The 26,305-nt window shown below is 43.8% G+C and overlaps 1 protein-coding gene and 1 long non-coding RNA gene across 2 annotated transcripts; both read right to left on the bottom strand.

Moving 5' to 3' along the window:
* Positions 1 to 1,314: 1,314 nt before the first annotated feature.
* On the bottom strand, positions 1,315 to 12,084 carry ZBP1 (Z-DNA binding protein 1). Its single transcript, XM_074969558.1, has 7 exons — positions 11,785 to 12,084; positions 10,383 to 10,463; positions 9,564 to 9,743; positions 8,161 to 8,334; positions 7,453 to 7,680; positions 6,302 to 6,520; positions 1,315 to 4,660 (listed from the first exon to the last, which is right to left on the bottom strand). The coding sequence occupies exons 1-7, from the start codon at positions 12,002 to 12,004 to the stop codon at positions 4,479 to 4,481; spliced, it is 1,284 nt and encodes a 427-aa protein (XP_074825659.1). The 5' UTR covers positions 12,005 to 12,084; the 3' UTR covers positions 1,315 to 4,478.
* An 8,377-nt stretch (positions 12,085 to 20,461) lies between these two features.
* LOC141997297 (uncharacterized) lies at positions 20,462 to 25,252 on the bottom strand. Its single transcript, XR_012641708.1, has 3 exons — positions 24,865 to 25,252; positions 23,643 to 23,810; positions 20,462 to 20,509 (listed from the first exon to the last, which is right to left on the bottom strand). It is a non-coding gene; the product is annotated as an uncharacterized LOC141997297 (long non-coding RNA).
* Between the last annotated feature and the right edge of the window lie 1,053 nt (positions 25,253 to 26,305).

Here is a 26,305-nt window from a genome sequence, read left to right as displayed (position 1 = left end):
ATATTTATATGATAATGTGTTTTAATCAAAATAGTAGCAATTAATTTGGGAGGGGGATATCGTGTATGCTTCCTGTCTTTGCTTTCCAGAGGGTGGTTTTTTGTTTGTTTTGGGGGAGAGGGGGTTGGCAGAATTCACACTTTCTTACTGAATAATGTATTGGTCCCAGTTGTAAGCTCATAAAGCAGTGTGTACCTGGGATAGACTAGTACAGCAATAAATTACAGTACAGACACCGTAAGTCTGATTCTTCACTGCCAAACACCCAGTATCATCACTGACACCCCTGTAAAGCGGGTATGCTATCATTCGGATTTGGTGGTGTTTTATACCCAATTTGTACGGTGTAAATGATGGCACGAGGTGCAGGGCACTGGAGAATATAGCATATGGAGCATTTCTGCTGTGTTGCCATTCCAGGAACTACCATCACTGGAAACAGGTACCCTGTACTTCCAAGGCAAACACTGCAGTGTCCAGTACTCAGCCTTTCCAATCACCTGTCATTCCTGGAACCACACTGCTTCTAGGAAATCTATCAAAAAATATCATGACAGTTTCAAAATACTTGCCCTGCCTCTGGGCGCACATCTCCACATTTAGACTATCCAATATGTTTTTCCCTTAATCTATTTAGCATCTTGTGCTAGACATCTACATAATTTTTGCCATCTGCCATTTTAAACACTTCATCAGGGAGTGTTATTTTTTTCGTTAAATGCTAAATTGGAGTCACGATGAAAAGCGTTCAGCTAACCACCTTTGCCTGGAATGAATTCTTTTGCCTTCAGTTTTGCCAGATGTTTCCTAATTACTTATCTGTCAAGGATTTTTCTTTTCTTTCCATGTAAAGACATTTCCTCTAAATGAAAAGTAGCATAAGGGTCTTGTTGAGTATGTTTGGCCTGGGTGAAACAGGCTGGGCTCCGCTTCATCATCAAGGCTGGATTTTATGCTTGAAGATGCAACTTAACACCAAAAGCCATGATATTTTTTATTATTCAGCACAGCCCTTTTGGATCAACTTTGACAAAAGCCAAATGGTACTTTATGGCTTGAGATTTATTATTTAAAGCTAGAACTGAGTCATGCAGTTTCTCCTGAGCCTAAGATCAATTCATGTAATGATTTAGGGCCAAAATCTGCCTCCATTACTCACATCAGATAGGACTTATTTACATGACTAATCCCCCATTGAATGAGTGCCACACAGCATCAGTAAGGGTTTCAAACTCAGGCCCATATTAAGCTTGATATTTGTCCCAATGGCCAAAAATTCTCATTGACTTAAATAGGTCAATTATTGGGTTTTCTGAAGGATCTCCTGCCCTTTACTCACATGGCAATTCCGTAAGCCATAGAAGGAATAATTTAAGCCTTTAATTATTGGAATTGATCCCTGTGGAGTTAGGTATAAACGTGTAGTGCTACTATTCAGGGTGGCCATTGGGGGGCATATAGTGAGGAGATAAGGGTCTGTGTAAACAGGAGATAACCCTGACCATGATGTCCCGGGTCTCTAATCTCTACAACCACTCCTAAGTGGAATACCAGACATCACAGGACAACGATCTGACTTTGGTATAGTGAGGCATACGCCGACACTTAGATCACTTCTGACATTTGGCATTGATTTGCTATTTAGCTATGATCAGAGAGCTTTCTCTCTCTTTCTTTTTTCGGTCTGTTTTTTCCAGTGTCCCTAATTTTAGAGCTACCTCCACACAGGAAAACAGAACGATCACATTGCAGTCAAAGTAAGCTTGACATGCATCTCAGCTGCTTTGACTGGGGGTGGAGGTGGGATCTGTCAGTTGCTTGTCATCCACTGACTACAAATACAGTATGCTCTTGGCTTTACACGCACAAATCCTGACACCAATCCTCTTGAGGTTGTTGTTATGTTTTGAAAGGAACACAGAGGTAGTTCTGATGCCATCTTGAGTCACTTTGGCTGAATAGATATTACAATTGCACATGCAAATTGATGTCGCTGGTTCCATTCACCCCTGAGTTAAGCAACTTGAAATAGTAATTATTAGGTGGAGTGCTATACATCTAGGTCTTTTCAGACATGGAGTTAAAAGGACATATTCAACACTGTGACTCCACTGATTTGCAGAGAGTACCTATCAATATTTTTACTCATTCGTTAAATTTTTCGTGCTCTACTGAAGTGGTTTTGATTTAGTTTACTACTTAGTTATGGAGGTAAATTAACTCTGGGGTCATACACTTTTCACTGGCTAGTCCTACCTTGCCTTGAAAAACAAGGTGCAGATTGATCAATGTCTGACTGAACAGGAAATGCAGCAGTGACATTAAAAGGTGGTCGAGAAATCCCACTGGCTCAATGCTCCAACGGGACCCTTCATGTCACTCTGGCAGCACAAAGGCTGGTGGATTTGGCAGAGGGGAATGACACCATCTCCTTTCACAGCACTTGGTGGAGAGGGTGTGTTGGAGACATGGCCAAGAGAAGCAGAATGCCACTGCTGGAATGGCCCCTGAGGGGGCTCTAGATAGCCCAAATGTAAGAGCACTCCTGATGTTGTACCATACATTGGGGCTGGGTCCAGAATACAGGGGAAGGAAACCCATTTATCTCCCTCTCCACTTTCTCCCTCAGCTTCTGGGGAGCTCAGGCAGATTGGACAATTGGGCCCCATATTTGTAAATAGACATGATCCCCTTTCCAGGATTCAAACCAGCTACTTTAGTTCACCTGGTGTGTTGATTTGTAGGGATTTGCGTGAACTTTGTTTTTGGTTTCTGGTCTTTGAGCTCCAGAGCTGAGCAAGTACATCAACCCATAGCATAGCTATCAAAGGCTACTGTGTGGTAGATGGGTCAATACCTTCCTGACACGTAGAGTGATCAGCTTACACTCTGCAGCAGGGAATCCATTTACCTTCAATTTGTCTCTGTGACTACAAATAAAATCATTCATCCCTTTTAAAAACCCAGCTGCAGCATTAAATTAATTTGTCATATTTATACAATGTGTCCATCACTTGCTTTCTTGTCACATAAACAATCTAAACATTGACAAAAACACTGACAATAATTATCTAAATTAGCATAATGTTGAGAGAGAGAGAGAAACCAAAATAATCCCTCTGGGAAAGACCTGCATGAAGACACAGGCCTAGGAAGTACCTGGGAAGTCAACATAGTGTGGAACCGTTGAGCTGAAAGGAAAGAAAATTCCAGAGTCCCTCATTCTCCTCTAACGATTCCTTACTTCTGGAGCCCAGCTGTATAATACCCTGTCCATAGTACAATGTTTAGAACAGTTTGTAACCAGCTACGGGCATGGTAATGTCCAAGCACCACGTGATTAGTATTAGCAACCCCAAGCATTCAAATATTATGAATCAAGCCCCAAAATCATGAGAGCAGTTTAAAAAATCATGAGATTTTAAACATCTGCACCTTTTGGGGTTCTTTTTATTTGACTTTTTGGTTTCTGAGCCTGGAGATCATGCTTTGTTCACATTTTCAACCTTTTTTTCCTTTTAAAAACAAGAAGAGAGGTTCTGAGTTGTAGGAGCTGGGGCTTTAAGAAAGTCAGTGAACATTGCGAGACTTATGACAACTTAATGAGAGCTGGAAACACTGAACTCTGTTAGTAACAGACACCTGTTAACTTTTGGTAACCAGGCTTAGCTCAGCTGTTCTTGCAGTACACACAGGACCCCCTAAATGTGTCTGTATAGCTGGTTTGAACAGGCCTCCCCTTTCCCAGCTCTGAGGTAGGAATCCCGGTATCCACTGTCCCAAGTACAATTGTCTACTAGGATGGAGTAGTCTCTTTGGAGTGGCTCAGCTTTGGCTCCGCAACCTTGGTTCCCACTTTGGGCTGGTCCCAGAAGAGGTTCAGAATCTTAAACTGACAAGAACAATATGCTTTGCATTCTTTCTTCTCACCCCTGCACCTCACCCATTAGCTCATCTCCTTCTCCAAAGAGGCAGAATTTGAAAGCTCTCTCCACCAAATTGAGTCATAGCTCATGCTGGGCTATCACCTCCAGTTAGCAGCTTGCCTTGGAGCCTACCAGCAGAAGGATGGTGCAAACTAGTTGTAAGCAACTGAGTTTTATAGCAGCTGCATTTGAAATTTGTCACTTGCCACAGCACAAGATTTCCAAGTCCTGGGTGGATTCAAGGTTTACGATGGTGCTAGGGCTCTGAAAGTTCACAGGGAGCATAAAATTGATTCACTCCGTTACTTTTCTTTCTCTTGCAGAAGAACTCCCTAAGGAAAGATATAGGGATCCTGTTTGCTTTTCAACATTTTGAGTAGGCAGAGAACAGTGTGTCCTGTTCCATTTATTGTCTGTAAATCACAGAAAATATCTTCCTTCTCCATGGCAAAAATAATTAGAATTAGCAAGTTTCTTTACCTCTTCCTGCTCACATTTGTGAATTTCTGCAAGGGCCTCATAAGCAAGATCTTTGCTTTCCCCACATATCTATTATATGTCTTCATCTCCTTCACCCCTCTCAGTATCTGCAGTTTCTTCTACATTCATGTAGTTGTTGTTCCCAATGATTACATCTTGCAGCTTTTCACAAAGGATGGAAATGTCACTTGACTGATCCATGCTGTTATCATCACAGGATGTCCATTTGCTTTGCTCCGAAATCAAGTTGGAATCTAGTGGAATTATTAAGCAAGAGGAAAAGTGAGAGAGCATTTAAGTGACTGGAGCAGAGCAGAGCTGTGCGCCAGCTGCCCTGCATGCTATAAATGCAACTGAATTGTGCAATCCTTATGTTAAAATTAATACATTGTGGTTACTGACACTGGTAGCTACCATTTGCTTCTATCTCTGTATATTTCATTTACAATTTAAAGAACACACATGATAAACGATTAAGATACAAAAATAAGAAATACTGGTGTGAAAAGTACAGCATGCAGCAAAAGAGGAATCAAGGTGCTTGCAAAGTAATTACAGTTTAGCATGATGGGGGAAGTACCATAATAAATAAAATCAACCCTTGGGTTGAATCCTCCCGTCCGCTAAGGCCACTGTGCACTGCATGGTGGAAATCACAGCCACTCCCACCCCCTTGCTGGCTCCCTGGAGGGGACATGTCACAGGTAGCAAAGAGCTTTGTTACACCTTATTCGCCACTGGTGTAAGATCAGGAAAGTGTTTCTCTTGAGCAAGCCCTAGGTGAAGAGGGTAAGGGCAGAATTTCTGTGAAGGGTGAATTGTTGCATAGAAAAGCCCCTGGGGAAAGGAATCCTCATGGAGTCTTTGCAAGCAGTTTACTGCAACTGAAGGGTGTGAAAGTGATTTAATCAAGAAAGTTTCAGTTCCTAACAGCCAGAACTTTTCTGTTGTGAATGAAGCCACTGACTTTCCTGTTGAAAGATCCAGTGTGGATAGCTTTGAGAAGGTCTCAGATGAAGTGAAAGCTGTTAAGAAAGTTAAACAGTCATATAACCAAGTGGCTGTGTTTGGCCAGCTTGTTGGGGAGACAAGGTTGTTGAGAAAGGAATGTCTTCACGCTAGTTCTTTAAGTGAACAGTATGTAGCCCAGGTCAAGATGGGGACTCTTAACCAAGAGAGCCCGAATTGCAGCCCTCCAGACTGGAGCGCTGGGAGAAGACCTGATCCCAGTTTGACCCCCGGGGGTTTTGGGGTGGCAAAAGGGCACAGGCCGCATAAACCTTCCCACATGCGGCATGCGAGTGCTATTGACCACCCCCGACCTAAGGGAGGGCATGAAACTGGAAGGGCCTGGTGTAACTCCCACCAAGAAATGGAAGAGATGCTGGGGCATCCATGGGAATGTTGGTGGCTTCGAACTTCCCCAGGTCACCGGCTAAAGTGACCCCGCTCAGTTCGGTCTCGAAGGGGGGAGAGATGTGATGAAGTGGGACTGTTCTTAATGTTTCCTCTGAATATTGTGGGGGTGCCTCAAAGTGATGTAAATTAGGGCTCCTCCTGTGCAAAGTACCAATCTACCCCAGCATTAGGAAGGATGCGAGGATCTGGCCCAAAGTGGGGGGGGGAAGGACCCACTGATAGTGATGCTTCTAGAATCTGATCCAAAGCCCATTGAAGCCAATGGAAAGGTTTCAATTGACCTAAAGAGGCTTTGGATCAGGCCCATAGTGCAGAATGTTCAGAACTGGCCACCTGTCCAAATTTGGCAAGTATGACCTAGATGTCAGTAGTCTTCAAATGTCTGGCACACACCATGGAGCCAGCTCATACACATCAGGCACAGTTTACATGCAAGAGAAGCCTACAAGCGTCAACACGCTGTTTGCCATCTTGACCTGAAACATCGTCTTCCTCATTTGTCTCCTCATCTGCGAGGCTGGCAGAACCACACTGCTCATGAACACTCATTTGGTTGCTGTTTCCGATCATGACGTTCTCCATCTGAGACTTGTTGATGCTGACTCTTTGAAATGGAGCTCTCCTTTCCCCGGGGCGGGAGGTGTTAATTTTCAGTGACAGTCCAGGGCTGGCAGAAAGAATGTCACCAAATGGATCTAGAGTTAAAAAAAAGGGGGGGGGCATTTGTCATAAAAAGGAGAGCATAAGAAATCAGAAAGATGGAATCAGTGAATGTCGAAAAGGTGACATACTCATTTCCCAGGGCTCAGGTGGGACTAAGATTTGCATTATAGTAGCAGAAATCTCAGCATTTCAGCACGTTAGTCTGTTGCACAGAAATGAATGGATACAGATAGGAGGGTACCTAGTATAACTCTAAAAAGTTCTAGGCACTTGTGCAGCATGTTCCATGAAGGAGCTCAAAGCAACGTACAAAATATTGGCATCTTCATTTTACAGATGACGTTAAGCAGTTTGCCACAGGCCACTCTGCGAGTCAGTGGCATAGTCAAGAATACCCAGCTCTCCTGACTCACAGTCCCGCACTCTAACCACTTGGGAATACTTTTCCTTTATCTAGTTGCCTCCTCCTACATCCCTTTGAAGTCGGTGGGAATCAGAGGCAGATGACAGGTGCAGAGTCAATAATTAGGGTCCATTTTCTGGGCTGCACTCTGTCATGAAGTTGGTCCTGCCTAGCTGGGATGCAGGCTTTATGGGAGGGTGTCCTACCATAAATAGCGGAGCCAAATGGAAGGCTTGCAAGAGGTTTTTGTTATAGGAGTGGGTCACAAATACGCGCTAGTAGGATGTCAGAGGAAAGTTTTCCTACCCCAGTTGTGAAAGGGGACAGATAGACATGAACAGGGCTGGAGTGCAATAACCACTGCTACTCACACATCACAGACTCTGAGCATTAAGCCCAATTTCTAGGGTCATAAAGGTTTGTTTCAGCACTGACATGCTTTGTAATGATTCACAAGTCAGCGCTCATGCAGACAGGGCTGTGCTTGAGGGAGTTCTCGTATAACCAGTGCCCTGCAGAGCACTGGAGTATCTTCAACACAAGCCAACACACTGTACCTACTCTTTTCTGGAGTCCCATATTGGTCTAGATGCTCCTCTCGACTGTCAATGAAGTTCTTCATAATGATATTCATTTGATTATCATTACCAATGACAGTATTCTTGAGTGTGGACTCGGTGACATCAATTTCCTGACCACCCTGGGTGGTTGTTTTAGCTTCTACTTCACAGGGCAACATATCAGCATTCTCTGATGCAGCCCTAAGACTTGGAACAGTTGGTCTGGAATCTAAAGTATAAGTGTAAAGGGAAGGAATAATAACTATATTAATAAAATAAAATAATAATAATAATAGTGAAATTTTGTATGGGAGAGTGCCAAAATGATTCGTTTTGACAATCTCATTTTGATAAGGTCTATATTAGGTGTATATTGCAATAGTAATTTTAATCTATTATATTTATATATTATATATTTAATACATTTATGCTATAGTTTCAGTTATTGACATGAAACGATTTGGTGTTTCCTAACAGAAATTTTTCAGAATTTCCATTCTGCAGTAACTTAACTTTTAATTCCATCTGGCACAAAAGCAAATTTCAAAATGTTGGCATATCCCACGAGACAGAAAATCCATTTTCCAACCAGCTCTGGTAAAATACGAAATCTTTTTTATGTTATTAATTATGATGGCTGTTGTTCATGTCTGTTCTCAGAGAGGATAACCAGTATAGCACCCATAAACCTGTGCAGAGAGATGATTACCATCTTTTTTATCCACTAGATTCAGTGAGTTGTAGTTTCCAATTTGAGTAGCTCTGGAATCAGCTATAGAGATGGTGTTTTGCACTCCTCCCTGATAGATAATGTTTGTTGGATTATGCTGAATAATAACTGGCACTGCTTCCTTATTTGCTCCAGGATTTGTTGCTTTGTAACCTGGAAAAGAACAAAACACACATTAGTCTCCAGTACAAAAGACAAACAATTTTCCTGGGAGAAAAGCAATTCTTGTCCTGTGACAAAAGTGATCCCCTCTCTAGGCTTCAAAGCCCAAGCTACAAAGTCTGCACAGCTATTGTTAGCCTTGTAATGCGAGTCCCACGAGCCTGAGTCTGTAAATCCAGGCTCTGAGACACTCCACGGTGGGCTGCTGGCTCACTGGGTAGACGCACTCTAGCAGAATCCTAGGACCCGGGTCCTGTGTGCTTGCTGACCCAAGACAGACTAATCTGTGTGTGGACTGAAGTGGGGCTTGGGCTCAAACCTGAGTCAGAGCCCAGACTTCGTGTGCAGTGTAGACACACCTAAAGGAGCCCGTTATGTTGCTAATTCTGTGTATTTAGAGGGAGTAAGGGGTGTTTAGGTATCCTGATTTCATAGTGACCCTGACTGGTAGCAGATCTCTCTGCTGTCTCATTATCTCAGAATGGAGGGTTGTGGGCAGGAAGACGTTGGGAGGAGCTACAGAAGTAAGGGAGCCTGATGCTACACATAACTTCTGTGTCTGTGTGTCTAATGGTGCCAGTGGCGAGGGCTGATCTCAGTCAGCCAGCAGTACCCAAAAACGATGTACAATGAACAACGGCAACAGTGTATATCCCAGGGCAGGATTTGAAAAGAATGATAGAAATGGGACTGATCAAGCCAAGGCCATAGAAGTAGTGAGATGAAATGATTTTAGTAAGAGATCGATAGACAACATCTCTTTTTTGCCTAATATATGTCAGCATAGGCATAACGATAACTTGTGGCTACACAGTGCTAATCATTTCAGGAACTCAGAGCCCTTTACAAGGTGGACAAGTGCTCTCCGCATTTTACGGATGGGGAAATGGAAGCACAAAGGAGTTAAATGAACCCCCATCGCCCTAGGAGGGCACACAGTGAGTTGGGCATTGTCTGGCTGACTCAAGACCAAGTCTCCCAGCCCCATGCTCTGAGCCGTTTACCAGAACTTCTGATTAAAGATCAGTCAAACTGTGAGCATTGGTGCTGATAGGCACATCGAAGTAAAGCCCACGTTCTCTAAGCCAAAGAGACGTGGCCCGGGGAAGGACCATTTAGTTGTCTAACTGAAAGCGTTTACAGCCATAAAGAAAACAAAGCTGCTTTTTGTAACACTACTCAGAATGCGGTGTTCTGAAAAGTGCATCTCAGTACAATACCTGTGCCCTGTCCGTAAACTGACCAAAGCTTTGTGTCTTCCTCCTGGCTGAGGACATGTTTTTTCTGCAGCGCGTATAAATCTGCATTGACTTCCTTTTGTGTCTTCTTTCCCGTATGTTTGGCAATGGCTAATGCACGGCAAGATCCATTTTCTGACAGAAACTGGTAAATCTTTTTCTCTGGGAAACAAAGGGTGGGCTTATTGATTCACTGCCAGAAATGGAGGATAACGCAGCTAAGTTTGTATCCTGCTCCCTGGGACCACTGGGCTGATAATTTGTGGCCCCAAGGCCACACATGGTCTACCAAATTCCCCTTTGAATCTTACCAAGTTATCAGCTCACATGACTTCACTGGGATTGCCAGTAATGAGCTCTGTGCTATCCAGCTCAGGCCCACCATTACACCGGCTGCAAAGGGAATGGGGAGTAGCTGGAGCCATAGTTCTACCAACTACCAGAGCTGGTGGGCTGCATGGAGTAGATAGAGCAGTATCCTGTGCCACTTACAGGGGTGTAGCAGTTCATGTGCTCCCCTGTGGGAGCTAAGGTGCCTGGGGTGGGGATCTACCTCCCTGAGACAGAGGGTTTCTGGAGGTGCACCTGGGATGATGAGGCTTTATCATGGCCTGCGGGCTACTAGCACAAGGTATTCCTAGCAGAAATATGATTTATGACTCCTAGACCCATGCTAGACTTCTACACATACAATAGTGCAATGCTAGCATTAAGAGCATTCTATTGTGGCTGCCAAAAATCATTAAATGTAGATTTCTAAAGTTAGTCTATTTGGTCTTAGGCATGTGGCAAATATCTTACGATTTTCTGACAGTCTGAGGTCATCTTTCACAGGAGTCACAGTGTTCACGGGCTGGTGCAATGGGACTAGGGCACTGTCATCTACAACAAAGAACATTGTTAGGCACTGTAATTTGGGGGGCGGGGGATTTGTGAAAAGTTCTGCTATTTAGCTAGGAAGAGAGACTGATTCCCCATTTTCCTTTCTTGTCCCCATCCCCTAAAGCAGGCTCCCACGGGAGCAGACATCTTTGCTGCATACCCTCGGTTCTGATCTTCACCCACCTCCAGAAAATGTGGGGCTTTAGTAAAGCTAGGATATTGGCAGATGGTTGGTTTGCTGCATGGCTTGAGTTGATCAGGGAGGGGGAAGGGCACTTCTCTGCCTTTATGTGGAGTTTGTCCTCTCTCTAGTTATCTTAAAACTATCCCAGCCAAAGATCCCTGGCTAATAAAGGGCCCCATGGTCCCCATGAAGGGGAAGGGACACTGGATCGAAGCCCATAGGGGGTTCATGCAGAGCTTTTCATTGTGAGGTTCAGGGAGTGATTGACCCTCCTGTGGAAGAAGTTGGGGATCCCATGAGACCCACAGGATCATTCTTCTGCAGAAGCTGTACTTACAGGGCCTATGCCTTCCAGATGCCTCCTGGAGGGATGAAGGTCTCCAGTGCAAAGTGTATGGCAGTGCCAGATTTCCCTGCCTGGGAACCTGGTTCCTCGTCACAGCTTTATGAATCTGGAGCCATGGAGAGGCTTTTACAGGATGGGTGGAGTATTCTGTAGAGGATTAAACTACCCCCTTCCCTGGGTGCAGACCCCCCGTGTCTGAGCGAAGAGAGGAGCCTGACACTCAAAAGAATGGCCCTACTGGGTCAGACCAAAGGTCCACCTATCCCAGTATCCTGTCTTCCGACAGTGGCCAGTCCAGGTGCCCCAGAGGGAATGAACAGAACAGGTAATCACCAAGTGATTCATCCCCTGTCACTCATTCCCAGCTTCTGGCAAAAGATATTTCCAAGATATTTCTGAAGAGCCAACCTTTGTCTGCTTCTGGGATGCACCAAGATTGCAGGTATTACAAAAGAAATGTCCTAGGGCAGGGTACCCTCAGAGAACACTACATGGAGTTAATCTACCACCCTGGACAAGGTTCAGTGCAAAAACTGCCTAGGAATGAATGCACCTTCTGCTTTAGTCAAGTTTCAGTTCTGTACAAAAGAAAAAAAACCAGAGTCGATTGACTTGCAACTCACTGTACTAAATAAAAACGGACTCAAAGTAATTGGGGTCAAAGGCTTGAGAGTCTCTGATGCAGTTAGGCTGCAATGTAGTTACAGATTTGAGAACAAACTCAGCTCCCAAATGCCCTCAGCATCGGACATTGCGGACAGAGTTTTAAAAAGGTTTTTCAAAACATTTACCGCTTTTCAACTGGGCGGTTTTCTGATGACATTCCACCTCTGTGTCATCTGCCCGGACAACCCATTTGTTGTCACTCTGCTTCTCAACCTTTCCCTCCTTACGCAGCTGGTACAGCACTTTGTTGGCTTCCTGTTTTTTCACTGAACATGCGCAGGCAATCTCAGAGGCCTTCTTTGGAGTGGGAGCTGTCCTTAAGTAGTCCCAGATGAGTTGTTCCATTTGTGAAGCTAAATGTAAACAATAAAAGCCATCTACAGACAATTCTAAGCAATTCAGACAATAACCCCCCCCCCTTTTTTTTTTTTTGGCAACCAGACTTTACTCACTTGCCTCTGATCTTCAGTCTGAATTTTTTGTTTGTTAACTGTGGATATAATAGTCACGCAATAATGATCACAGAAGCCAAATGGGGAACTGTGACCAGACACAAGCGGTGGAGGCATGGAATGAATTGAAATGATGGGCTGGCGTGGCTTTGCACTGCAGTTGTCCGTCATATAAATAGGTGCAGTTACATATTTAGGCTTTAATGAATACGTATTTACTCACCCAAAATGACATCCTCAGAGCAGTCATGGTCATTGGCTTAAGGACTTATTTTAAAAAGTGATACCCACATTATTTTCCCATACTGGACTGATTTGTCCTCTTTAGACGCCACTTCACAAGCCTAGCACCACCGATTATGTCTGGAAGGGATGTGAGGGTCTAGCTTCTGGAGGCCACAAATTGACAATTTAAAAGAGATGCCATTTGGAAAAATGCAGCCATATCCAGGGGTGAAGTCAGAGGCACTGGTCCTGCATCCGTCTAAGCATTAGCTTCCCCTCCTCACAAACACAAAAAGAGCCTCCTGTCTCTGAGGCATAACTAAAATTCCCAGTAGCTACCCCTTCCTTCAGGTCATGTGGTTTCATGAGTGGTAAGTTAGTACCCCATCTTGAAAGAGACAAGGTACCTCTCTGCATCTCTGGGTATTCTTGTAAGAGTCAGCAGTCCCTTCTATGACTGCTTCATGCAGAGTAAGAACTGAAGAGATGTTAGGTTGCAAGGACTAAATTAGCCTGTGAGCTAGAGAAACAGAAATTACCCTCTTGTATTCATCACCACTGTGTCTTGTCCTTTCCCTGCCACGAGGGATGCTACACATTCTGTGCTGCCAGAACTCAGACAAAAAGCAGTCAGCAGGGTGGTGCAAGGTCTCCTGCTTGCTAAGAGACTGATCTTGCACCACTGAAGTCAGGGGGGTTTTGTCACTGCTTTCAGTGGCCCTTGGATCAGGGCCTCTCCTGGGTGCAGTGTGAGGTCCAATATAAGGATCTCAATCCCAAGGATCCTGGTTGCATCCAAATGCTGCGTGTTTTACTCATGGCCTTCTATCTCCATAGAAGAGATTCTATGTCATGAGAGATTTTTTATTTCTTTTCGTGAAGACCAGGAAAGAAGGGGAGTAAAGCAGAGAGGAGCACTGAAACTGACAAAGAGCAGAAAAACCATCTCTGACTGGAAATACATTGGCACATCTAACCAAAAAACACTTTTATTTCCCCCAAAATGCTACAGCTGTGAAACATGGTTTGCTCTTGCAAACAAACTAATTTAATCAGGAAATAGGAAATCCAAGGCAAGAGGGCTTAACTGTCATTTTACAAAAACCATTAAATGCATGAAATGTATCCTAATGATATTATTAAAGAGAAATTCCAATAATCCATTAGCAGCAGCGTTAATTATTGCAAGCACATTACAATCAATATCATTAAAATGAGGAAATCATTTGCTATGCAGACTTTAAAAAAATAAAATAAACACAGATTATTTGCTCCTCCAGAGAAACTCCAAGAAGCTACTTTTGAATGCAACTTTGATTACATTTGTTTATTGAAGCTGATAGTAAGAGAGGCTGCAGACACTGCTCAAAAGTGACAGCATCATTGTAAAAAATTCAAAGGCTGAGTGAAGCAGTCCTGTGCCATTGCTATATATTCATGAATGTGTTTAGGAAGCTGCAAATAGTCAGCTCTGACTAATACTTTACCACTAAACTGACAATGGGCTGTTGACATGCATATATGACAGCAGAGTTCCAGCACTGAAATTAAATAGTTTATGAATGAAAAAACCTGAGCTGGGTATACCAGACACTGCATGCCTGGTATTTTTGTAAATACACCATATAGTATCGATGGGCTAGCAAATGAGTAAAGCTTTTCTGACTCCCGCTCTTTGAGGGTCTGATCCCACTCCCATCAAAGTCTATGGAAATACGTGTATTGACTTCAGTAGAGGATGATTCAAGACCTGAAGTTATGGCTTGGAAAGGACCTCATCTCCCATTGATTTCAGCACCACTCAAGATTGGACCCTAGAGAATGGGCTTTCAACCACAGAGAAACTACCCCAAACAAGTTGTCCCAAACTGTCTTCCTAATGCAGGCCAAATCCTATGTTCTGATATTCACACATGAAACTCACATGGATATCTGAAGGCAAAATTTGACCCTCAAGTGAAAGATGTGACACAGCAAAATGTCTAGACCCAGGAATGATACCCTTTCCACTGGATTTCACATCTCCAGCTGCTTTTATTTTCTGAATTTCAGTGCCATTCACGGCACATTTTGTGAATTTTCCCAGCCATATTGTAAAGTTTTCACTGTATGTAAAGTTAAATTCAGCTAACATTGGTGAGAATTGCCTCCTTAGATATGAGAAGCACTGCTTCCTAAGTTGCATTGCCAAGTGCCATTTGGTTTGGACTTCTCCCAAATTCTTTGACGAGCCAGACCTTTCAGGAAAGATGTTCTTTACCTGGCCCTGATCTGAAGTCCATTGAAATCAATAGATGTCAGCCCTGTATGAGCCAGTGCTGTATGCATGTTTAGGCACATTTATGCATTTATTGTATAATGCAAAATTTGTACTAATAAAGATAAAGAATAGATAAGAGTGACTACAGCCAGGAGATATGGCCCACACAGTCCTGCCCATGTATGTTGAGTGAGAGTTTCAGCAGCACTGGTGTTCCAGTCCTGGCTTCTGTTACCCAAGGTGGACCAGTTGTAGCTTTTTTTTGGGTCAATAAACTACAATTAGGTATGTTGAACTCCTGGGCTTTTGCACACCTCAACAACTAAGGTAATTTACCTTCAGACATCTGAAAAATACACCGGTGACACAAGACTACTTTGTACTTGTAATAAATAATCCACATAAATGTGCTTAAAAATGACAAAAGATGATTAGGAAAGTTTACAATGGGTGTTGAAATCTGAATAATTGAGACCTAAGGTACTTACATGCCTTTTTTTCACCCTATCAAGGCAATTGAGATCAGCTGAACATCCTGAGATCTGCTCTGAATCAGGGCAAGGACTCATTTGTAGAGCACCCTTCACGAGTGGGTTTATGTTTTTCAAATTCTGACACTTGTTTATATGTGCTGCCACCTCTCAGATTGCTTTGCAGTGATGGTGCTTTATGAATTAAATAACTCAAAAAAACTCAAGAAAAAATAGTTCAGAAAGAAAGAGCAAGAACTTTGTTGGAGTTTCTTTTTCAAGTTGTGTTTCGCAGAGGGAAGAACCATCAATGAGCTGTTAAAAGGGTCCTTGGATGTTGCTCAAAACATCTTTACATATTGGGATTGGCACTGGAATTACTGAGTGATCTCAAGGATCTGAGGCTATCATAAATACCTACTCTGTGAGAAAGTCATCAATAAAGATCTTAGTAAGGGGACGTCTATTTAGAGCCCTGAGCAAACTGTTATACAGCATAGGCTGCTTGTAGTGGTGTTTTAAATCCAAATTCAGCTCCACAGCACATTTAAAAAATCCATCCCAGCTAAAATTCAGCTCCTGCAAATGCCCATGCAGCTACTCAATGACAACTGTGTGAGAACAAGCAAATGCATCGGTTGAGTGATTGTGTGGATACCTGCTGAAAGAAGGGGATTTGCAATTATCCCTGGGTGATTTTCTACATGTACATGTCCCTTTATATCATAAAATCAATTAGAGACCGTCATTTGTTTCTGAACACATTGGTTGGAGAGAACTATTAGTTCAGAGACATTAATTTCTGGACAAATGTTTACAATTAAAATGTAATTTTGATTCCACTCAATTCCTGTATCACCACATTGTATCTCAGCCAATTCTGGAGAATAAATGAATGACTTTAGAAGATACAGTTCAGGCTGAAGCATGATGGGAAATGACTCCTAGATGGTTTGCTTTTATGAGGTTTCGCCACAACCAATAGGGACGACTGGGGGACATGGATGAGATTAGTCCTGCCAACCCGAACCTTTGTCCCTCTTGAGAGCCAGGCTCTAATGGAACCTTTTTCAGAGATTCAGAAATGTTTGGATTTGGGAAAAGGACCAGGGAAAACATCACAGGGAAGCTACTTCTCAGGTCATTCCCAACTCTGCAAGCAATAAAAAGTTCAGATAACTCAAATAAACCTTTCAGAAGGATGTGAACTACTGGGAGCTTATACAGATGGCAGGCAAATGCTAACCCTTCTCCATGCTAAGGTTTTAGACAAAAAATGAAAATGAAAGCATGTACATTTCTTCTTTTATCTCCCCTCCCCGCCACCTTCTCCAAAAAGCTATACAAAGTCAAAGAAGTTTCTCAGTTTACCCTGTAACCAAGATCAGAACGTGATACAGTCACTGGCTTGATTGATAAGCATTACCATGGGAAATTCTAGTCTAATGGACAATCCAAAGAGGGGTGAGGAAAGCCACAAAAAGGTCTTGCAACCAACAGGAGGCTGTAATAGAGGGGCCACTCCTGCAAAGGCTCATGTGGTGTGCAGTCCTTGGGAAGTCAATGGGGATTCCCACACAAGCAAAGGGTTTACAGGATTCAGCCTGAATCTAGAGAGGGAAGGGAAGGGAAGGGAAGGGAAGGGAAGGGAAGAGAAGAGGGTAAACACACATTCTGCGATTGGAAAGATGGTCAACCTTTCCAGCTAAGATGGAAAGAAAGGGGAAAAAGAGGACTGAATTTTCCTTACATCGCTGCAAAGAAGACCCCATCTACATCAGTCTTATAACCATGTAATGTGGTTCAAGTCCAGTTTGGAAGTGGAGAAAACTGGCGTCTGATTCTGAAAGGTGCTGAGCCCTAGAAAGCTCCTCTACTCCCATTCTGCTAAGTGGGAGCTCAGGCTACCCAGGATTGGGCCCCAGAGTAGAACAGTGCCGCACGTTTAGAAGGTTCGCTATTGTTACGTTGACAGCGTATTAATAATTAGAGGCAAGCTCCCTCTCTCACCTCTTATCTGGTCAGGGCAAGTCTAGCCTGGCACAACAAGTTGATCTAGTCCATGTAAGAATGTGAAATGCAGAGCAGTAAAACAGCCTGGGAAAGCTGGCGCTCTCGCTGTTGCCAGCTGTGGGGGCTCTCATCAAACCAATCGTTTTTTGTGGCCATTTAATTGTTTTCTTTAATTATTATGTTGTTCATAAAGATTTAGTAGCTCGGCCACCAAAGCTAGCTCGCTGAACAAGTTTACACCTAATTAAAACCTAACAGCACAGCCACCCAGAGCCTCAGGCCATGCACAGCTGGTGGCTCGTGGACCGGGAGACCCTCTGGCTAAGGCCATGCTGCAGTACCATGGGCCACAGGTGTGGATTACACACAACTAACCGAGCAGGTGTGATTCTCATGGGCACACCGTCTTCCAGCTTGAAAACAGCTAATGGACCCAGATGATGAAATTGCCAGATCTGACTCCCATTTTTAACCCTTCAGTCCCGTCCTGTCAGATGTCTTCATGATAACTCGGGGTAGGCAAACTTTTTGGCCCAAGGGCCACATCTGGATAGGGAAATTATATGCAGGGCCATGAATGTAGGGTTGGGGCCGGGGGTTGGGGTGCGGGAGGGAGCGCGGGGTGTGGGAAGGGGTGCACTGTGCAGGAAGGGGCTCAGGGCAGGGGCCTGGGGTGTGGGATGCAGGAGGGGTTTGGGGTGCAGGCTCCGGTCTGGTGCCGCTTACCTGGAGCGGCTCTGGGGTGGCAGCAGAGCGCAGCGGGGCTACGGCTGGCTCCCTGCCTGCCCTGGTCCTGCGCCGCTCCCGGAAGCAGCCAGCACCATGTCCCTGCAGCTTCTGTGGGAGGGAGGGCAGAGGACTCCGCTCGCTGCCCTCATCTGTGGGTACCTCCCCCGAAGCTCCCATTGGTCACGGTTCCCCATTCCCAGCCAATGGGAGCTGCGGGGAGCGGTGTCTGCAGGCGAGGGCAGTGCACGGAGCCCTCTGCCTGCCTCTTCCCCCAGGAGCCACAGGGACATGGTGCTGGCCTCTTCTGGGAGCAGCTCGGGGCCAGGGAGCCTGCCTTAGCCCTGCTGCGCCACGGGGCTGGCAATCCCCTGGGCTGGATACAAAGCCTTGACGGGCCGGATCCGGTCCGCGGGCTGTAGTTTGCCCACCCCTGTGATAACTGCTTGATAGCTTGCTCCTCCCACCTGCCAGCTTTGGGGTGGGTGGGGTCAGTAGGAAAACCCATTTCCCCCCCAGTTCTCATGGCTAGGGCTAGTCAATAATATCCCATCAAAGCTTGTTTTCCTATGGAAAACGGGGGGCGAGGGGTTGGCTGAAAGTTTCTGCTATCATTGGTAATATTAATTTTTACAAAAACTTTTGCCTGTAAAACAGGACATTTTCTGCTTTCATATTTTTGGGGGGAGGTGGGTGGGTGCAGGGTGGGATTGGACAGTTTTGGGCTGAAAACAGAGTTTTCAGTTGCTGAAAACCAAGAAGGTTTTGACTTTCAAAATTTTCTACTGAAAATAATCTTGTTTTTGTTAAAAATTTTCCACAGAAAGACATTCCATTTTCTGGCCAGCTCTGTTCATGGCATTCGCAAGTAAACAGGGACGTTTCCAATCACTCTTCCAAGGCAGACGAATGATGACAAAGACACAACCCATAATTTAGATTTTGAAGCCCCCTTCCCTACCTTCCCATTGCTGGGACACCTAACAACACTCGTATCACACCGGTTACACTTGTATGCTCAACATCAGCAGTAATAGAAAGAGCAAGGAGTATAAATGAGCAGCTAGAAAAGTCAGGCAATTGTTCACTAAAAACTCAGAATGTCTTTAAAAGCAAATCTTACCTGCACTAGATGGTGCGTTTGCCATTTATCCGAGTCCCAAAGCAGATTGAAAGTCAATTACAGAACTTTCCAGAAAACGACTGACTCCAATGTATGAGCATGTATCAGCAAGCACCAAATATCCAGTCAGAACAAAAAGAAAAGCATAACTTGGGGCTGGGTTTCTGACGAAGGACTAATAACTATGTGGTGAAGCTGGAAGTGGAAAGTGAAACTTACATATCTCATAAACTGAAACCGAGAAGGCTGACAAGACAAAGTCCACTGTACAAATGTTTGTCTTGGGAATAAAGCATTACACTTGACTCAGACAGTTCTTGGCAATTTTAATTTGCAGCAGATATAATATAAATCATAAAGCAAGAGTAGGGAACTTCCTGATAGAAGCAGTGAGGATATTAATAGAAAATCGGGAGGGATGAATAGGTTTTGGGGAATTCCACTCCCCACAGCTTACCTTTATGTGTTCCCTTCTCTTACATAAGTGTCCTTCGCTCAGTGTCATCCACTTAGGCACATCTCAGACTTGCTGATCTGGAAGATCCTTCTTTGAAATCTCTCTGAGCTTCAGGGAGCAGAGTCACATGGATCTACATCCTCATACTTTCATAAAGGACAACATGCTGTGTACTCTGCTGCATTAGGATCCATTGTGTATGAGCCATTCTTTGCGTTTCTTTTAGCAGAGATCATTATTCTTTTTTAAATAAAAGTTTCTCTTCCACCTGAAAGCTCTTGGTCATGTCAAAATTCTGAACAAGGCCCAGCTATTTATACGCTGTATGCATGCCACTGTGTGTATTCACAACAGCAACTGTGTGCACAGTTTCACTATGACAGGTTTCAGAGTAGCAGCCGTGTTAGTCTGTATTCGCAAAAAGAAAAGGAGTACTTGTGGCACCTTAGAGACTAACCAATTTATTTGAGCTTAAGCTTTCGTGAGCTGAGCTGTAGCTCACGAAAGCTTAAGCTCAAATAAATTGGTTAGTCTCTAAGGTGCCACAAGTACTCCTTTTTCTTTTTACAGTTTCACTAGTTATTTATGCAAATAGTTGATATGGGGCTTTCACATGCACAGTTACTGCAGCTGTGGTAACTACAATTGCAAATAATGCATGCAAAACTCTGGGCCTGGGAGAGTTACGAATAAGGAATAAGCTCTGCTGAACTCAATGTTGCCAACTCTCAATTTGCAATGGGAAATCTTGCAATATTTCATGTTTTTTTCTTAAAGCACCAGCTTCCAAAGTCAAGCGATTACAGGAAAATCTTAGCTTTCATTACAACAACAACAACAAAAAGATGCAAGTTTCTAACCCTCATGGTTACAGAAGAAAAACTTGAAAAGACTCCAAGACAGGAAGGCAAATAAAAATAACTCCACACTGATTATTTTTTAAAGAGTCCTGATATTTTTTAAGCTAGTCTCATGATTTTGCAGGGCCTGACTCCTGATGTTTGAACATTTGGGTTCGATTACGCTGTGAATCCTAGAGCTAAGTCATCCTGTCACACACTGCCAGATGATCAGTTGTGGGTGGAGCAAAGAGTAAGTAACATGGTTCAAACGATGCTGCAAACCTGTAAATGGAAAACGAAACTTACATTTTTCTCTGAAAACAAAACTAACGAAAAACACTGGCTGTCATGGAGACGGCAGGTCTTAACTAGGAAAAATCAGACAAGGGAAACAAGGAGCTGCATGTCCTTATTTTTGAATATTTTTGTTTATTTAAACGTTTTTAATTCAATTCATTTTCTTTGCTCCATGTTTATCACAGCTTCATGTTAACATGTAATCTCTGGGTGGGCTAGTGTTTACTGCATTGCCTTTCTCCAGTGCCTAAAAAAACCCGACACCCATAGCAAAGCACATGGAGACCCAGAGTTATGGCACTGAGGATTTTCAGCAAGAATTACACAGAGTCAACCTGCCCATAATCAAGTCCAAAAGAATAAAAGGAATTAACTTAATTCTTAAATGCCAACTTTATAAAATCTTATGATAAAGAAAATTAAATAACAATAACTTAATTTTTATAACATAACATGACTATTGTGTAAGCCACACAAATGATCTTTACAGTTACACATGAACATAAATAAAGAAAAAACTGAGTCTCAGAGTCTTTGGTCACTCATGGAGTCTGAGTCCAGCAACAGGGAACCTACTGAGCATACCCAAAACTACCACACCCAATTCCAGAAACTTCTGTGTGTGGAGAGGTAATTGTGCATCTACCTAGCAACAATGATCCAGACATAATTCATTCCTACCAGGGCCGGCTCTAGGTTTTTTGCTGCCCCGAAGCTGGTGCCTAGAGCTGGCCCTGATTCCCCTACCCATCCACCATTTCTTAAAGAGATATCTCCCCATCAGGCACGTGGGTTACAAACGCACACAGTGAAAATCTGTCTAAGGTGACTGGTTTTAGAGTAGCAGCCATGTTAGTCTGTATTTGCAAAAAGAAAAGGAGGACTTGTGGCACCTTAGAGACTCACACATTTATTTGAGCATAAGCTTTCGTGAGCTACAGCTCACTTCATCGGATGCATCTCTCTCACTTCATTGGATTCATTCACTGAATGCATCCGATAAAGTGAGCTGTAGCTCACGAAAGCTTATGCTCAAATAAATGTGTGAGTCTCTAAGGTGCCACAAGTCCTCCTTTTCTTTCTAAGGTGACTGTAAGTCACAAGGACTGATGGTGATTCACTGTTGCATCGCTCCAGTGTTACACTGTCAGAACACCTTTGATTTCAGTGGCAGACTAGAACCTCTCATTGATTAAATGCCATCACTTTGAAATATTACAACGGGTTTCCCAATGAAACACGATGTCTCTGGGTTGCCTCCTGCAGAGTGTAACACACAAGTGGATACAATTAAGGACACATTGGCATTGTTCTCAGTTGTCCCTCCTTAAAGGGGAAAACCCCCAGTTTAGCCCCAATTTACCTTTCCCCTTCTCCCCTATACAGCTTTGAAGTTCTAGCTTTTATCATTGTAGACCATCTGCCGAGGAGATGTTGCATCGTGAAGCAGACTCTAGCTGTTGGATCAGACTTTCCAAGCTGCCAAAGAGACTTCGATGCCTAACTCCTATTTGTTTTAATGGGAACGAGCATCAAAACCCTCAGGTAGCTTTGAAAAATCCCACTCGCTGCTCTTGATGTTAAAATAATTAGCACCATGTTCTATATAGGTCCTTATAATGTGCTCATTGCTGAAGTATTTGATCACCTTCTGGCAGTGCATTAGCACTGTGACTAACATGTTTTTGTTTACACACACACACACACACACACACACACCCACCCCCACCCCTGTATGTTTACGTTACAGAAGTCTAGGTCAAAGAAATGCACCATGCACTTGACCTGGAAGTTTAGGGTTAATTCATATAATTTAAAGTGTCCTGCACCCTTTTTTCCCTTGTGGCCCTAATCTGGAGCCATTGGCTCCCAGATTCCTCCCATATTTGGGCCTCAGGAATGCTAGCTGCCTGAAACAGCTGTAGTTTCAATGGAGCTATAAGAGCCCTCCTTTTCCTCTTCAAACCTCTCTTTATAGCCTTCCGACATTGACAGGTCTGTACTAGCAACAGAGTGGCAGGGGATGCTGTGCCTGAACAGACCGACAGCAGGCGAGGTGCCAAGGAACCCAGACCAAAAACAGAGGGATGCTGGGGAAAGGCAGTGACCAGAGATGGAGGGAGAGAGATGGGAACCCTTTCAGCCACACTTTGGTACCTCAGTTTCCGAGTAAACTAGTGAGAGGTGTTTTAGCTGATCAGTAGTGTCAGCTCTCACGCTTTGTTTGCAATTCTCATGATATTTGGTGTTTTTCTTAAAGCCTCAGCTGCTGAAGTCAAGAGAATCTCAGCTTTCATTTAAAAAAAGACAGGACATCTCCAGCCCTTGTGGTTGCAGAGAAAAGCTGGGGAACATGAAGCAGGTGCACTGTAAAGGTTCAGAAACCAAAAAGCAAATAAAAAGCAGCCCCAAATGATTTATATAAAAAAATCACTATTTTTCTGTCAATTTTGTGATTTTTGTGGGGCCTAACTCATGATGTTTGACCTCTTGGGACTGGCAATACTGGTCAGCTGAAGCGTTTCTTTACTCCGGGCACCATGTAAAGCAGGAAGGGACTCTTCGGTCAGTCAGTCAGTCTTTCCTGCCGAACTCCCGGCTGACCTCGCTTTTCCTTCCCTCAGAGAGGTCTGATACTCTTGGTTCCATAGACCCCAGAACAGCACCAGGCCTGGAGCTTTGGGCCATATCGCACCCTCCACCAAGAGAACAAGACACGTGGAATAGGAAACTATGTCAGGATTCCCCATGGAGACTCATTTTGCCACATCCCTCACATTAAGTGGCAGGGCTCACTCTCAGATATTACAAATACCATCATGGAGGGGACAGCACAAGTCCAGGTAGGAGGGAATTAAGGGAGAGCAGTGCAAAAGGTGATTTACGTTTGCCATCTATACTGTAACTCCAGTGAGCCTGCACTGGTAAAAAGGAAGAGGGATAAGAGGGGTGCAAAGCCAGTTCTACCCACACATTTGATTTCTTTAGAGCGGTTTGTTTTGGTACCTTTACACATAGTTCTCCTCCTGCTTATCAGCAATGCACACCACCACTAAAGCTGCCCACCCCTGCCCTTCAGCACTCTGAATCAAATCCAATTCAACAGAGCCAAGCTTACCTAATTGTTCATCATCCAGGTTCTCTGCATTTGCAAGGGACAAATACTCCGAGGAGGCACTTTTTGACTGGCCTTCAAAATCCATCGTTAGATGCTGCGATTGTGATTTATGGCTTCTGCTAGCAATCAATCTCAAGCCAACTTGTGTATTCAAATGAGGAGCTTGAACTACAGAGGAAAAAAAATATGAATAGCCACTGAGAGCTGACAAATAATTAATCCTGGCTGATAGTTAATGCTCCCCCAGATTTCTGCTTTTCAGAATCCACTCTGACCACAGCAGGTTGAATGTTTAAAGCTACTTCGCCTTCCTACACTCTGGTGCCATTGGTTTATTTAGTTAGGGTTGTAAATGTCATTAGTGCATCTTTTAATCTTCTCTGACAACATACTTTCAACAGGCTGAGATGTGGAAAAACCCTAGCAACTTGTCAGTCCATTTTCCCTGTTCTTCATCGTGACTGAGCCAGATGAAGCCCTGAGTCAGGCACTGTGCAGTCTCTGCCTGCAGTGATCATAGCCTTTGTGGTGACCCACAAAGAGGTCCTAATTAGGATGGGAGGGAGCATCTCACTGCCAGGACGTGGTGCTGGTTATTCAGTGGGGCGCACCCTTCTTTCTGAGCCAGTTCTGAACTAAAGCACCAGCATGTTGCTACAGGGCACTGACTGAGTTCTGACCATGTGGGGTCATTAAAGATCTTGAAACCACCAAAGGCATCTTGAGCCTCTAAGAATTTTTGCCAGTTTTTTCCCCACCCCTAACCACGGGGACACAATGCAATGCACAGTGGCAGTGCTCCCTGAAACCTACACAAAGCATTTCCTTCATAAGGCACCGAACCTCCCAGTTCTTCAAAAGAAATGACTGATGTCACAGTTTAGGGCAGCTGCACCTGTATTCCTACTTGGTGGTCCAGCAAGGGTGCCGACTTTAGGATCCAGACTCTGCAGCTGTCACCACTCTTGGGTGAAGACCAGCATCTCTCTCCCTCCTGATCAGGGTATTTCCAGGCTACATAGTTTCCAGATTATGCTGTGAAATCCCCAGCAAAAAACAGGCCTGCTTTGGATTGCTTTGCTTCTTTCCTCAGAGACGATATACAGTGTAATTGCCACAGTTCGGTTTCCACACAGTTTTGTCTCAGCAAGAAAAGTAAAGCATTACAGAGAAAACACATTAACAACAATAAAAGAACCTACATGCACGCTAATAAGCTTACCAGAAATCAGCCCTCACTCCACAAGGGCTCTGGCTGTTGAACAGTACTTCAAACCCCAAGCATGGGTTTTCTGTGGCTACCAGTCCATCATCTTTTTGCTGAAAGCAAGAACACATTTCAAGTGGCTATGTTTCTAGTGGGGGTCTTGCAGGGACTGGTTCTTTTATCAATGACCTGGAAGAAAACATAACATCATCAATGATAAAGTTTGCAGGTGATACAAAAATTGGGGGAGAGTAAGTAGTGAAGGGGACAGGTCACTGATAGAGAGTGATCTGGATCACTTGGTAAACTGGGCGCACGCATACAATATGGATGTAAAAGTACACATCTAGGAACAAAGGATGTAGGCCATACTTACAGGATGAGGGATGCTATCCTGAGAAGCGGTGAGTCTGAAAGAGATTTGGGGGTTGTGATAGATAATTAGCTGAACATCAGCTCCCAGTGCGACACTGTGGCCAAAAGAACTAAGGCAATGAATGCTTGGATGCATAAACAGGAATCTCGAGTAGGAGCAGAAAAGGTATCTTACCCCTGGATTCGGCACTGGTACAACAGCTGCTGGACTACTGATTCCAGTTCTGGTGCCCACAATACAAGAAGGATATTGTTACACTGGAAAGGGTTCCAGAAAGAGCCACAAGAATGATTAAAGGATTAGAAAACATGCCTTATAATGATAGACTCAATTAGCTCTATTTGTTTAGCTTAACAAAGAGAAGGTTAAGGGGTGACTTGATTACAATCTGTAAGTATCTACATAGTGAACAAATATTTAATAACGGACTTTTTATCTAGCAGACAAAGGTATAACATGATCCAATGGCTGGAAGTTGAAGCTAGGCAAATTCAGGCTGGAAATAAGGCTTAAATTTTTGGCAACAAGGGTAATTAACTATTGGAACAATTGGATTCTCCATCTCTGACCACTTTTAAATCAAGATGGGATGTTTTTCTAAAAGATCTTCTCTAGGAATAATTTTGGAGAAGTTCTATGGCCTGTGTTATACCAGAGGTCAGACTAGATCACCATGTTCCCTTCTGGCTTTAGAATCTAGGAGTCTTATAAGGCCTCTGTAGGTCAAAGTCCTGCCAGCCCTTTCCTACTGATTGGGGCCCCTCTTGGACCAGAGGCCCTATCCATTTGATGGATCAAAGAGAAAGCTCTGAGTCAGTTTTAACTCTGGCTGTTTATCCAAAAGTCCTTTCTGTGTCTGTTGGTCCCTGACAAATCCATTTTGAACCAGTAGATGTGGTGGTAGCTCTCTGGAGGTGGTACAACCTGAGTCAATTTGTCTAACCGCTCCCCCCCGGCCCCTAGTTCCTGGGGGTCTGTGGTCCCCCTCCCCCATGAAAATACATACAATCCCTCAATAGTACCTAAACATTTTAATTTTTAATACAATGGCCTCCTAAACTACTTAAACTTAATTCAGTA

The sequence above is a fragment of the Natator depressus genome, chromosome 13 (assembly GCF_965152275.1).
Source record: "Natator depressus isolate rNatDep1 chromosome 13, rNatDep2.hap1, whole genome shotgun sequence".
NCBI classification, from domain to species: Eukaryota; Metazoa; Chordata; order Testudines; family Cheloniidae; genus Natator; species Natator depressus.
Note: the sequence above shows the minus strand (reverse complement) of the source record. Positions and strands in the feature narration are given on the sequence as shown.